We start from the raw sequence: 14,662 nt of genomic DNA, 5'->3' as shown, positions 1-14,662 counted from the left end.
AACCTAGACATGTTTGGTGTCTATGAACTCGTAATCACCTGGAGAATCATAATAGCAGGTCACTTTTAGCCAGTGTGCACACGTTGCAGATTTGGGTGCAGAATTTTCTGCACAAAATTTGCATCTCCTGGCAGAAGACGCAGCTGCATTTTTGATGCGTTTTTGCGTGTTTTTTGCACGGTTTTGATTCGTTTTTTTATGCAGTTTTTGTGCAATTTTGATGCGTTTTGATGTAGTTTTTGGTGCGGTTTTGATTAAGCTTTTGGTGCAGTTTTGATGCATTTTTGCGCGTTTGTTACACGGTTTTGATGCTTTTTTATGCAGTTTTTAGTGCGGTATTTATGCAGTTTTTGGTGCGTTTTTTACACGGTTTTGATGCATTTTTGGTGCAGTTTTTGCGCATTTTTAAATCAGTTTTTGGTGCAGTTTTTGATGGATGCGTTTTTGATTCAGCTTTTGGTGCATTTTTTATGCAGTTTTTTGGTGGTTTTGATGTGTTTCTTGGTGCTGTTTTTGCGCGGTTTTGATGTAGTTTTTGGTGCGGTTTTGATTCAGTTTTTGGTGCGTTTTGTGCATTTTTTGCATGGTTTTGATGCGTTTTTTAATGCAGTTTTTGCGCGGTTTTGATTTTGTTTTGGGTGCAGTTTTGATGTGTTTTTGATTCAGCTTTTTGCATGGTTTTGATGCAGTTTTTTGGCGGTTTTGATGCGTTTTTTGGTGCGGCTTTTGCACGGTTTTGATGTAGTTTTTGGTGCAGCTTTGATGCGTTTTTGATTTAGCTTTTGGTTCAGTTTTGATGCGTTTTTGCGCGTTTTTCGCACGGTTTTGATGCGTTTTTTGATGCAGGTTTTATGTAGGTTTTGGTGTGTTTTTTGCGCAGTTGTGATGCATTTTTGGTGCAGTTTTTGTGCGTTTTTGATTCAGCTTTTGGTGCAGTTTTGATGCGTTTTTTGCAAGGTTTTGATGTGTTTTTTGGTGCAGTTTTTGTGTGGTTTTGATTCATTTTTGGTGCAGTTTTAATTCATTTTTGATGCAGTTTTTGCGCGGTTTTTATGCGTTTTTGTGTGTTTTTTAATGTTTTTTTGTATGCGTTTTTGAAAGCTAAATAAAGATGTGTTATTGAACAAAAAAAAAGATTTTTCATGTCATTATTGTCCAACATCCTCTTTTACATTTGTCCAACCCACACTCCATTACACACACAGATAGACAGATAGATAGATGGATGAGATAGATAGATCTACAGTACAGACCAAAAGTTTGGACACACCTTCTCATTTAAAGATTTTTCTGTATTTTCATGACTATAAAAATTGTACATTCACACTGAAGGCATCAAAACTATGAATTAACACATGTGGAATTATATACTTAACAAAAAAGTGTGAAACAACTGAAAATATGTCTTATATTCTAGGTTCTTCAAAGTAGCCACCTTTTGCTTTGATGACTGCTTTGCACACTCTTGGCATTCTCTTGATGAGCTTCAAGAGGTAGTCACCAGGAATGGTCTTCCAACAATCTTGAAGGAGTTCCCAGAGATGCTTAGCACTTGTTGGCCCTTTTGCCTTCACTCTGCGGTCCAGCTCACCCCAAACCATCTCGATTGGGTTCAGGTCTGGTGACTGTGGAAGCCAGGTCATCTGGCGTAGCACCCCATCACTCTCCTTCTTGGTCAAATAGCCCTTACACAGCTTGGAGGTGTGTTTGGGGTCATTGTCCTGTTCAAAAATAAATGATGGTCCAACTAAACACAAAGCGGATGGAATAGCATGCTGCTGCAAGATGCTGTGGTAGCCATGCTGGTTCAGTATGCCTTCAATTTTGAATAAATCCCCAATAGTGTCACCAGCAAAGCACCTCATACCATCACACCTCCTCCTCCATGCTTCACGGTGGGAACCAGGCATGTAGAGTCCATCCGTTCACCTTTTCTGTATCGCACAAAGACACGGTGGTTGGAACCAAAGATCTCAGATTTCCACTGGTCTAATTTCCATTCCTTGTGTTCTTTAGCCCAAACAAGTCTCTTCTGCTTGTTGTTTGTCCTTAGCAGTGGTTTCCTAGCAGCTATTTTACCATGAAGGCCTGCTGCACAAAGTCTCCTCTTAACAGTTGTTGTAGAGATGTGTCTGCTGCTAGAACTCTGTGTGGCATTGACCTGGTCTCTAATCTGAGCTGCTGTTAACCTGCGATTTCTGAGGCTGGTGACTCGGATAAACTTATCCTCAGAAGCAGAGGTGACTCTTGGTCTTCCTTTCCTGGGGCGGTCCTCATGTGAGCCAGTTTTTTTGTAGTGCTTGATGGTTTTTGCCACTGCACTTGGGACACTTTCAAAGTTTTCCCAATTTTTCGGACTGACTGACCTTCATTTCTTAAAGTAATGATGGCCACTCGTTTTTCTTTACTTAGCTGCTTTTTTCTTGTCATAATATAAATTCTAAGGGTATGTTCACACGTTCCTGATTTCCATCCTTTTTTTCAGGACTAAAAACCGCAGCTCTTTGCAGAAAACGCAGGTCCTTTTTTGGTGCTTTTTTGGTGCGTTTTTTGGTGCGTTTTTTGATGCGTTTTTTGATGCGTTTTTTTATGCAGTTTTCTATGCAGAGTCTGTGTGTTTTCTAGGAAGTTTTTTAGGGTTAAAATGGCTGAAAATACCCTAACCCTACCCCTAACCCTAACCCTACCCCTAACCCTACCCCTAACCCTAACCCTAACCCTACCCCTAACCCTACCCCTAACCCTACCCCTAACCCTAACCCTATTCTAACCTTAGTGGAAAAAAAAAATTCTTAATTTTTTTATTGTCCCTACCTATGGGGGTGACAAAGGGGGGGGGGGTGCCATTTACTATTTTTTTTATTTTGATCACTGAGATAGGTTATATCTCAGTGATCAAAATGCACTTTGGAACGAATCTGCCGGCCGGCAGATTCGGCGGGCGCACTGCGCATGCGCCCGCCATTTTGCAAGATGGCGGCGCCCAGGGAGAAGACGGCCGGACGGACACCGGGAGTCCCGGTAAGTATAAGGGGGGGAGATTAGGGCACGGGGGGGGGGCATCGGAGCACGGGGGTGGGCATCGGAGCATGGGGGTGGCATCGGAGCATGGGGGGGTGGGATCGTGGCAGCCACACTCCGCCCACGCACTTCCGCCCGCTTCCCCGCACTTCCTGCTGCAGCGGTTCGGCACCACAAACCGCAATAAAACCCGCAGATATATTTTTGATCTGCGGGTTTTACTGCGGGTTTGACCTCACAATGGAGGTCTATGGGTGCAGAACCGCTGCGGCTCCGAAAAAAGAAGTGACATGGTACTTCTTTTTTCCCGCAGCTATTCAGCGCGGCTTTTTTTCTGAATTTCAGGATCGTGTGCACAGTGGTTCCTGTTTTCCATAGGGTACAATGTACTGTACCCTGCATGGAAAACAGCTGCGGAACCGCAGCGGCAAAAACGCTGCGGTTCCGCAGAAAAAAACGCACTGTGTGAACATGGCCTAAGTTTATTCAGTAGGACTATCATTTGAGTATCCACCAGACTTTTGCATAACACAACTGATGGTCCCAATACCATTTATAAGGAAGGAAATCCCACTTATTAAACCTGACAGGCACACCTGTGAAGTGAAAACCATTCCCGGTGACTACCTCTTGAAGCTCAAGAGAATGCCAAGAGTGTGCAATGCAGTCATCAAAGCAAAAGGTGGCTACTTTTAAGAACCTAGAATATAAGACATAATTTCAGTTGTTTCACACTTTTTTGTTAAGTATATAATTTCACATGTGTTAATTCACAGTTTTGATGCCTTCAGTGTGAATTTACAATTTTTATAGTCATGAAAATACAGAAAAATCTTTAAATGAGAAGGTGTGTCCAAACTTTTGGTCTGTACTGTACATATAGATAGATCTATAGATGCATACATCTATGTATTCATATATCTATCTATAGATATATCTATTGATAGATGTATAGTGTAGGGTGCGCGTCCACTGTCCGGATTACATCCAGATTAGCTGCAGATTGGATGCTGCGTACTTGTAGTCCCATCGGATGATGCCTGCACACACACCCCCCCAAAGACCCCCCGCACAGACCCGCACACACCCTGACAGCCCCGCACACACCCGAACAGTCCCGCACACATCCAGACAGCCCTGCACACACCCGAACAGTCCTGCACACACCTGCACACATCCAGACAGCCCCGCACACACCCGAACAGCCCTGCACACACCCGAACAGCCCTGCACACACCCGAACAGCCCCACACACACCCGAACAGTCCCGCACACACCCAGACAGCTCCGCACACACACAGACAGCCCCGAACACACCCGAACAGCCCCACACACCCGAACAGTCCCGCACACACCCAGACAGCTCCGCACACACACAGACAGCCCGGCACACACCCGAACAGTCCCACACACACCCAGAGAGCCTTGCACAGCCCATACACACATACACCTACGTCACCACCCACATTCCGCCCACACACTTCCCTCCTCCCGAACTGCAGCGTTTCTCGGACCCACATCCGCAGCAAAACTGCAGATCTTTTTTACATCTGCGGTTTTGCTGTTGATGTGCCCGACTCAATGCAAGTCTATGGGTGCAGAAACACTGCATTTCTGCACAAAAGAAGTGACATGCTGCTGAAAAAAAAGCTGCGTTTTGGTGTGGCTTTTTCCGCAGCATGTGCACAACAAGTCTGTGGCTCCCATAGACTTACATTGGTTGTGCACTACACTGCGGATTTGATGCAATTCCGTGTCTCAAAAAACGCTGCGATCTGCAATCAAATCCACAATGTGTGCACACAGCCTTAGCATTTAGTGAACCTAGCAAAAAAGCCAAGCAAAAAACAAGTGTGGGATTACACTTTTTTGCAATTTCATCGCACTTTGATTTTTTTTCACATTTTCTGTTACACAACATGGTAAAACCAATGGTGTCGTTCAAAAGTAGAACTTGTCCCGCAAAAGACAAGCCCTCACATGGCCATATTGACGGAAAAATTATGGCTCTGGAAAGAAGGGGAGCGATAAACGAAAAAAGCTCCAGGGGTGAAGGGGTTTAGAAACATGGATATGGACATAGATATATACAGTAGATACATCTGTATGTATCTATCCATCCATCCATCCCATATCTATCTATCTATCTATCTATCTCATATCTATCTATATCTATCTAATCCCATAATCCAAAATTTAATAGGCAAAAAGATAGCATTTCAGTCATAAATGCTTACATGAGTTACCTAACAAGGTACGAAGTGACGCATGAGAAAGTGAATAAAACTTTTTTTTTCTTTATTGAAACAATATTTTAAAGTCAAACAATGTTAAAAAGACAGGAAGGTGGAAAAAGTGGGACCTTCAAAAAAGTCAGGGTGTGACACACAAGAAAATGATAGAATTATTTTTATATACATTTCTTTTCATATATAATATGTCTGCACATATACATTATCCCTTTTTTTACATTATCTACTTTCTCATGCGTCACTTCGTACCTTGTTAGGTAACTCATGTAAGCATCTATCTATCTATCTATCTATCTATCTATCTATCTATCTGTCTATCTATCTATCTATCTATCTGTAATGGAGTGTGGGTTGGACAAATGTAAAAGAGGAGGTTGAACAAGAAATGACATCACAAATCTTTTTGAAGAGAGAGGAGGGAGGGGTTTGGGTGTGTTCTGGAGTGGGTGTGGTAGGATCGGGCTTAGAAGCCTGTGCAAAGCATCATGGAACTTGTAGTATTAGAGCACAATAAGTCAGGAGAAAGGAAGTTGTCGATTAACCCCATGAGAGCTGGATCCAGCATTGAAGATGTGCTGCTACAGCATGATAAAAGGTAATATTGCTAAAATAAACACAGTGGATGTTTAAAGGGGCACATAATAGCAAGATTTATGGAAAAAAAATTATAGTAGTGGACAACTTCTTTAAATAGCAATGGGTTAATAGGTATAGTCCCTGGTGGTCTGGAGCAATAAAAAAAAAGAATAGAGAGCAATGAAGGCATAAATGACAAAGTCCTTAATGCTGGAAAGCAATCAAGTGTAAAACATAAAGTCTCTTGTGAGCTACAGCAATGAAGGGGTAAATAGTAAAGAATTCGCTGGCCTAGAGCAAGGGGGTACATGGCAAAGTCTGTGGTGGTCTAGAGCAATGAAAGAGGTAGTGCTAAAATCACTGGTGTTCCTGGAAGAGGTAAATAGTGAAGTTCCTGGTGGTCCAGAGCAATGAAAGGGTAAATAATAAAGTCCCTGGTGGTCTTGAGCAATGACGGGGTAATTGGTGATGAACTTGCTGATCCAGATCAATGAAGAGGTAAATAGTGAAGAGTTGTGGTCTAGAGCAATGCAGGGTTAAATGGTAAAGTCCCTTGGGGGTGTAGAGCAATGAAGGAGTAAGTGCAAAACTCCCTGGTGGTCCAGAGCAATGAAAGGGTAAATGTTAAAGTCTCTGATGGTTTATAGCAGTGAAAGAGTAAGTGGTGAAGACCATGGTGGTCTAGAGCAATGAAGGGGTAATTGGAGACGACCTTGCTGATCCGGAGCAATGAAGAGATAAATAGTAAAGAGTTCATTGTGGTCCAGAATAATGAAGGGGTAAATGGCAAAGTCCCTGGTGGTCCAGAGCAATGAAGGGGTAAATGGTAAAGTCCCTGGTTGTCCAGAGCTATGAAGGGGTAGATGGTGAAGTCTCTGGTGGTCCAGAGTAATGAAGGGGTAGATGGTGAAGTCCCTGGTGGTCCAGAGCAATGAAGGGGTAGATGGTGAAGTCCCTGGTGGTCCAGAGTAAAGAAGGGGTAGATGGTGAAGTCCTTGGTGGTCCAGATCAATGAATGGGTAGATGGCGAAGTCCCTGGTGGTCCAGAATAATGAAGGGGTAGATGGTAAAGTCCCTGGTGGTCCAGAGCAATGAAGGGGTAAATGGTAAAGTTCATGGTGGTCCAGAATAATGAAGGGGTAAATGGCAAAGTCCCTGGTTGTCCAGAGCTATGAAAGGGTAGATGGTGAAGTCTCTGGTGGTCCAGAGTAATGAAGGGGTAGATGGTGAAGTCCCTGGTGGTCCAGAGAAATGAAGGGGTAGATGGTGAAGTCCCTGGTGGTCCAGAGTAAAGAAGGGGTAGATGGTGAAGTCCCTGGTGGTCCAGAGCAATGAATGGGTAGATGGTGAAGTCCCTGGTGGTCCAGAGCAATGAAGGGGTAGATGGTGAAGTCCCTGGTGGTCCAGAATAATGAAGGGGTAGATGGTGAAGTCCCTGGTGGTCCAGAATAATGAAGGGGTAGACGGTGAAGTCCCTGGTGGTCCAGAGTAATGAAGGGGTAGATGGTGAAGTCTCTGGTGGTCCAGAATAATGATGGGATAGATGTTACAGTTCCTGGTGGTCCATAATAATGAAGGGGTAGATGGTGAAGTCCCTGGTGCACCAGAATAATGAAGCAAAGCGTCACGAAGCCAAGCGTTGTGATACAGCAGTTATTCCATGGCAAAGAACTAACATCCATCTTTTCTCGTCACATAGGTATAACTTCCCACCTCTGCTTGCTGGCTCATCTGCTGCAATAGACTCTAATGATATAACTTCCCACCTCTGCTTGCTGTCTCATCTGCTGCAATAGACTCTAATGGTATAACTTCCCTCTGCTTGCTGTCTGCTGTCATCTGCTGCTTAACCATCTAGAAACATATTTTAAAGTGTCTGCTAATTCATTGTTATAATTCATTTGGTTCATTGTACTTAAAACTCACTGTTGCATATCCATGACTGGGATCAGTGTAGATCTTATCTGGTGGAAGGTGTTAAAATAGATGTTCCCAAGCTGAATGTCTTTGATCATCTTAAAAAAAAAATAACCACTGGTGTGCTGGCCCCAGCTGCCAAATTATCCTCAACCAGTTCCCCCAATCCATCTCTTCTGACCCAGCAGTCTGGACTATAAATTTAGAACCATCCTTAGGGGTGCACACATGTGGGGGTGCATGCAAGCATCCCAGAAGCTAAGCGTCATGATGCAGCAGTTATTCCACGGCAGTTAGTCAGGGCAGACGTCAGGTAACCCACACTCTGCACTCCCGTCTATCCATGTGCTTTATTCCTATCCTCTTGTGTTCCCTTGCAATCCACTTTCACCACCCAATCCCCCCTTCATCACGACTCATATACATCAGCTCTTCTCTCTTTCCCTCTCCCATGTACAGCTCCCATGCACTTCTCACCTTCCTGAAAAACCTCACTCCATCTTGCCCAAACACTCTGCACAAAAAAACTTCATACAATTCCAAAAACTACTTGCTCTTTATCTTCCAACTCCTACTGATTTCAGGGGACATCTCCCCCAACCCTGGTCCACCATCCACCAACCTCAACCCCTACCCTACCTCACATCGAAACCTTAATAATCTTACTAATATTATTTGCACTCCTTCATCTCTTTCTTTTAATTGTGCCCTTTGGAATCCACGGTCTGTATGCAACAAGCTTCCTTTCATACACAATTACTTTCTGAAAAACTCTCTGAATCTGTTGGCCCTCACAGAAACCTGGATTCAGGATTCTGACACTGTCTCTCCTGCTGCCATTTCCCATGGTGGCTTACAATTCTCACATTCCCCGAGACCCACAAACAGACATGGTGGTGGAGTCGGCATACTTCTCTCCCCACAATGCACCTTCCAGATCATCCCCCCAGTTCCATCACTCTCATTCCCTTCTTTTGAGGTCCACATCATCAGGCTCTTTCTTCCCCTCTCCCTCAGAGTAGCGGTCATATGTCGGCCCCCAGGCTCACCCACCCACTTCCTGGACCATTTCTCTGCCTGGCTGTCGCACTTCATGTCCTCAGAACTACCAACCATTATCCTGGGAGACTTCAACATCCCCACTAACAGCCCCACTTCCACATCTGCATCCCAGCTTCTATCACTAACCACTTCTCTAGGCCTCTCACAGCTCTCAACCTCTGAAACACACAAAGACGGTAACACCCTGGACCTGGTCTTCGCCCGGCTCTGCTCAATCTCCTACCTAGATAACTCACCGCTTCCCCTCTCTGACCACAACATTCTATCCTTCACACTCACAATTCCTCGCCCACCCCAGCACTCTCCTACCTACCACACATTCAGAAATCCCCTCACCCTCAGAACCTCCAAACACAGAGTGAAACAGCCCTGGCTCACATCGCAAACCCGATTTCTCCAGCGATGCTCTAGGTGTGCTGAACGCTTATGGAGGAAAACACGCACGCCAGAAGACTTCATACACTTCAAATTTATGTTAAGGACCTATAACTCTGCTCTTCACTTTGCCAAACAGACCTACTTCACCACCCTGATCTCCTCACTATCCAACAACCCCAAGAAACTTTTTGACACCTTTCACTCCCTCCTCAGGCCAAAAGTACAAGCCCTATCACAGACATTTGTGCTGATGACCTGGCCTCCCTCTTTATAGAGAAAATAGACAATATCCGTCAGCAAATCCACTCCCAATCACCAAGTTCAGTGACTCCCATCTGTCCCTGCACTTCCCCTGGCTCACCCTCCACATTCGATCCCATCACAGAAGAAGAAGTCTCCAGGCTCCTCTCCTCTTCTCGTCCGACTACATGCACCACCGACCCCATTCCCTCACATCTCCTCCAGTCTCTCCAGTCGTTACAACTCACCTAACTACAATCTTTAATCTCCCCCCCTCCTCTGGCATTTTCCCCTCCTCCTTCAAACACTCTATCATTACTCCATTACTAAAGAAACCCGCTCTCGACCCATCCTGCACAAACAACTACAGACCGGTCTCCAATCTCCCCTTCATCTCAAAACTCTTGGAGCACCTGATATACTCCCGCCTTACCCGTTACCTCTCCACTCACTCCCTCCTAGACCCTTCACAGTCTGGTTTCCGCCCCCTACATTCGACAGAAACTGCACTCATCAAGGTGACCAATGACCTTCTGACAGCAAAATGTAACGGTGACCACTCTCTGCTCATTCTTCTCGATCTTTCTGCAGCTTTCGACACTGTTGACCACCCTCTCCTACTCTCTAGGCTCCAGTCACTAGGCATTAAGGACATTGCTCTCTCCTGGTTCTCCTCCTATCTTTCTGACCGCTCCTTCTGTTCTTTTCTCTGGCTCCACTTCATCTCCTCTTCCTCTCACTGACGGGGTACCTCAGGGCTCAGTCCTTGGCCCACTTCTCTTCTCCCTCTACACGGCCCCAATTGGACAGACCATCAGCAGATTTGGCTTTCAGTACCATCTTTATGCTGATGACACACAACTATACACGTCATCCCCTGACCTTACCCCCGCTGTACTACAGAATGTCACTGACTGTCTGTCTGCAGTCTCCAACATCATGTCCGCTCTCTATCTGAAACTCAACCTCTCCAAAACTGAACTTCTTCTGCCATCTACTAACCTCCCTAAATCTGACATTTCCCTCTCTGTGGGTGGCACCATAATAACACCCCAGCAGCAGGCGCGCTGTCTGGTTGTTATGTTTGACTCCGATCTCTCTTTCACCTTCCATATACAATCTCTTGCCCGCTCGTGCCGTTTACACCTAAAGAACATCTCTAGAATCCGCCCTTTTCTCACTATAGAAACAACAAAAACCCTCACTGTCACCCTGATCCACTCCCGTCTGGACTACTACAATGCTCTATTAATTGGCCTCCCCCTCACGCGACTTTCCCCTCTCCAGTCTATCCTTAATGCAGCAGCCAGGGTCGTCCATCTGGCTAATGACTACTCGGACGCGTCCGCTCTTCGCCAGTCATTACACTGGCTGCCCATTCATTATAGAATCCAATTCAAAGTACTTGTTCTCACCCACAAAGCTCTCCACAGTGCGGCACCCCCTTACATCTCCTCCCTCATTTCTATCGGCCTAACCAACTGCTGCGCTCTGCAAATTACTTTCGACTAACCTCTGCACTAATCCATACCTCCCACTCCCGACTCCAAGACTTCTCCCGCGCTGCGCCAATCCTTATTATTACTACTATTATAATAATAATAATCTTTATTTTTATATTCCGCAGCGCTTTACAGACATTATCATCACTGTCCCCAATGGGGCACACAATCTAAATTCCCTATCAGTATGTCTTTGGAACGTGGGAGGAAACCGGAGTGCCCGGAGGAAACCCACGCAAACACGGAGAGAACATACAAACTCTTTGCAGATGTTGTCCTGGGTGGGATTCGAACCCAGGACCCCAGTGCTGCAAGGCTGCAGTGCTAACCACTAAGCCACCGTGCTGCCCTATTATTTATTAAGGGGTAGATGGTTAAGTCCCTGGTGGTCCAAAATAATGAAGGGGTAGATGGTGAAGTCCCTGGTGGTCCAGAATAATGAAGGGGTAGATGGATAAGTACCTGGTGGTCCAGAATAATGAAGGGGTAGATGGATAAGTCCCTGGTGGTCCAGAATAATGAAGGGGTAGATGGTGAAGTCCCTGGTGGTCCAGAATAATGAAGGGGTAAATGGTAAAGTCTCTTGTTGTCTAAATTCCTTCTTAGCGAATCTCTAATGGTGGCAGGACCGGCGTCTCTAATAAGGGGCCAGTTAGCCCGCTCTCTTGGGTTACAGTTCATGTTCTCATTCTTCAGGGGTTGACCTGTTTCAGTATTGAGTTCCCAGGATACAGTGGCCCCAGCGTAAGACCCTCGCAGCAGCACATAGCCGGCCCCAATTGCTGACATGTAGTAAATACCCATATTAAAGATCATACAAAATATTGCGCCACCTCCTGGCCACTCACCTTCAGACAGGGGGATGTCAGCAGCAGACCCTTTGCTATTGACTTCTCTTTGTAGTATTCTACTAGCTTATTCAAATCTGGAAAGAAGCTGGAGGAGTTCACGTGATAGTCCCCCTGCTCGTCCTGGAGGATCTTGAAGTGTCTTACAGAGTTCTGATCCCGCGCTGGAACGCAAAGATTCCCAGTTACTTTATGTACATTACATTGGGGATGCTGAAAGATTTTCGTGCAAAAAACTGACTCAGTGTGAGCATACAATACATCATTTGTACGGATCCTATATTATAGCGTCTATGTTACTCCAGAGCTGCATTCACAATTCTGATGAGTTTCAATAAAATCAGCAATACTGTTACTATATAAGCTCCTAACAGTTCTAGTCTGGGTCCTATAATTCGGAGGGTAATTATGTCTTCCTGTATCAGATGAGTGCACAGTATCTGGTGTAAAGGTGACACTTCCCAAAATGTAAGTGCAGCGCCCCAGAGTCCTGTTCGTTTCAGTAATGTCGTTCTTCCACCAGGGGGAGTGATGTTACGTCTGATGGCACCAAAGGAGTTCACCCTGCCAGGTATCACAGCCACACACACACTTCACACGCCGGTCCACCAGGGGGAGCTAAGGGTTCTATGTACTGGGCCACTCCTCACAAAGGGTAAAACTGGTGGGTTGGTTAGGAAGTCAGACAGAAGCTGACTGGAGGGAGATGGAGATAGTCAGTGAGAATCGGAAGAAGAAGGAGAGGGAGAGAAGCAGACTGGGCTCGGCCAAGGGAATTCCTGTCAGGCAGACAGAGGAAAAAGGAAAGAACATCAGCGGCTCAGTAGGAAAGAAGGACACGGAGCTGCGCCTGCAACCCATGCGGCAGCCTCTTAAGAGAGGACAAGAAAGGAAGTGTGCCGTAGTGAGTGAGCACAGAAGTCATAGCAACAGGAGTGAAACATCAGTGGGAAACCAGCTAGAAGCAGGCTGCCTCCATCTGAAGCGCAGATCCGGTGGCCGGAACACCGAGGGAGTAATAGACTCTACGCTTTACTTCAGAGACCGGCAGGGCAGTCGATTCCAAGTTGGCTGTCCGACCTAAACACCTAAGCAGACAAGGTGGCAACGCGGAGGAGGGGCGACACTAGGGTCCCTATAAAATAGCCTCAGGCCACCACCGTCATATGGGTATGTTCTATCCATCTGGCGGACAGAGAGAGAGAAGTAACAACAGTGAGGACCTTATGGTAGCTAATGCAAGTAGGGACCTACTACGCTACTGTTCGCAAGGGAAAGGCTACTGATTTCCACCTGGATAAGGGGACTCTGGAATTGCCATCAGACCGGCCGGACTCTGCCTACCCTCATCCGGCACCCTGGACTGTGGATGCTGAAGCCTTCAGTGAAGGTAAAAAGACTGCACCCATTGTGTCCTCGTTATTCACCGCGCCTTGCACCATACACCATCTACACTTTTGGGAAGCCCTGGGGATATACTTCACCTGTGGGAAGGTATACCATCTAGCTGCCATTCCATCAACTCCAGCGGACCCCTGAGCAGCGTCGGTCACCCTGACCGAATACCACAGGTGGCGTCGCGAACACTACCATTATCTACAAACTCTGCCTTTTATTGGGCGCCCCTCATAGGGCCACGGTCCGGGTCGGGCCACCGTGACATCCTCGCTGAGGGAACTGTGGGACCTGGTATCGAGTACCCCATTGCCCTTATGTGGGGGTGATCCATAAGCCATAAGTGCAATAAGTAGAAAATGCTGGAAGATTTCAGCTCTAACGCCAGCAGAATAGTGAGTGCAGCTCTGGAGTATAATACAGGATGTAACTCAGGATCAGTACAGGATAAGTAATGTAATGTATGTACACAGTGACTCCACCAGCAGAATAGTGAGTGCAGCTCTGGAGTATAATACAGGATGTAACTCAGGATCAGTACAGGATAAGTAATGTAATGTATGTACACAGTGACTCCACCAGCAGAATAGTGAGTGCAGCTCTGGAGTATAAGACAGGAGGTAACTCAGGATCAGTGCAGGATAAGTAATGTATGTATGTACACAGTGACTCCGCCAGCAGAATAGTGAGTGCAGCTCTGGAGTATAATACAGGATGTAACTCAGGATCAGTACAGGATAAGTAATGTAATGTACGTATACAGTGACTCCACCAGCAGAATAGTGAGTGCAGCTCTGGAGTATAATACAGGATGTAACTCAGGATCAGTACAGGATAAGTAATGTAATGTATGTACACAGTGACTCCATCAGCAGAATAGTGAGTGCAGCTCTGGAGTATAATACAGGCAGTAACTCAGAATCAGTACAGGGTGAGTAATGTATAATGTATATAAATATATTTGCCATTAAAGATTCTAGAAAAGATGATTGACAGCCACTCTCACGCTATAATGCTAGAAACATCCAACATTTCAAAGGTTGATTTACCTGATAGAGCATACGAGAAGCCTTGCTTGTCACTAATACGAACCAGGAAGGACCCAATTGTATTTCCTTCTTTCTTAAGGAGAGAAACAGCCTCAGTCCTCGACAGGTCTCCAAAAAACCATCTGTGGGGACAGTAGAGTTAGAAGTTGATTCTGGGACCTGGTGATGTCATGTTACAATATATGATGACATCACACCGCGTAGGATCCTTACACTGTGCAAGAGCGCCATCTAGGGTCAGTTTATCATTGTACAAACATGATCACAATGCATAATTAGAGAGAGGTCAAACTTGCAGCTCCTGGGTGCCAATGCAAAAACTGGTCCGGAGTGCGTCTGACAAATGTTTCTTCAGAAGTTTCTAAGAGCAGAAAGAATTCTTATAATTCGTTCACACCTGGTTTACGTTATATCTCACATCC

At 45.6% G+C, this 14,662-nt stretch overlaps 1 protein-coding gene across 1 annotated transcript in view; it reads right to left on the bottom strand.

Annotated features, from left to right (window-relative positions):
* The window catches only part of PTK6 (protein tyrosine kinase 6), a 46,030-nt gene that overhangs the window by 16,653 nt on the left and 14,715 nt on the right, over positions 1-14,662 (bottom strand). Inside the window, exons 2-3 of the mRNA XM_069751114.1 lie at positions 14,241-14,362; positions 11,797-11,960 (exon numbers count right to left, since the gene is read on the bottom strand). Coding sequence (XP_069607215.1) covers positions 11,797-11,960; positions 14,241-14,362 — 286 coding nt within the window. The remainder of the gene's footprint in view (positions 1-11,796; positions 11,961-14,240; positions 14,363-14,662) is intronic.

The sequence above is a fragment of the Ranitomeya imitator genome, chromosome 2, assembly GCF_032444005.1.
Source record: "Ranitomeya imitator isolate aRanImi1 chromosome 2, aRanImi1.pri, whole genome shotgun sequence".
In the NCBI taxonomy this organism is placed as follows: Eukaryota; Metazoa; Chordata; class Amphibia; order Anura; family Dendrobatidae; genus Ranitomeya; species Ranitomeya imitator.
The sequence above is the reverse complement of the archived record's forward strand: the minus strand, read 5'-3'. Positions and strand labels throughout refer to the sequence as shown.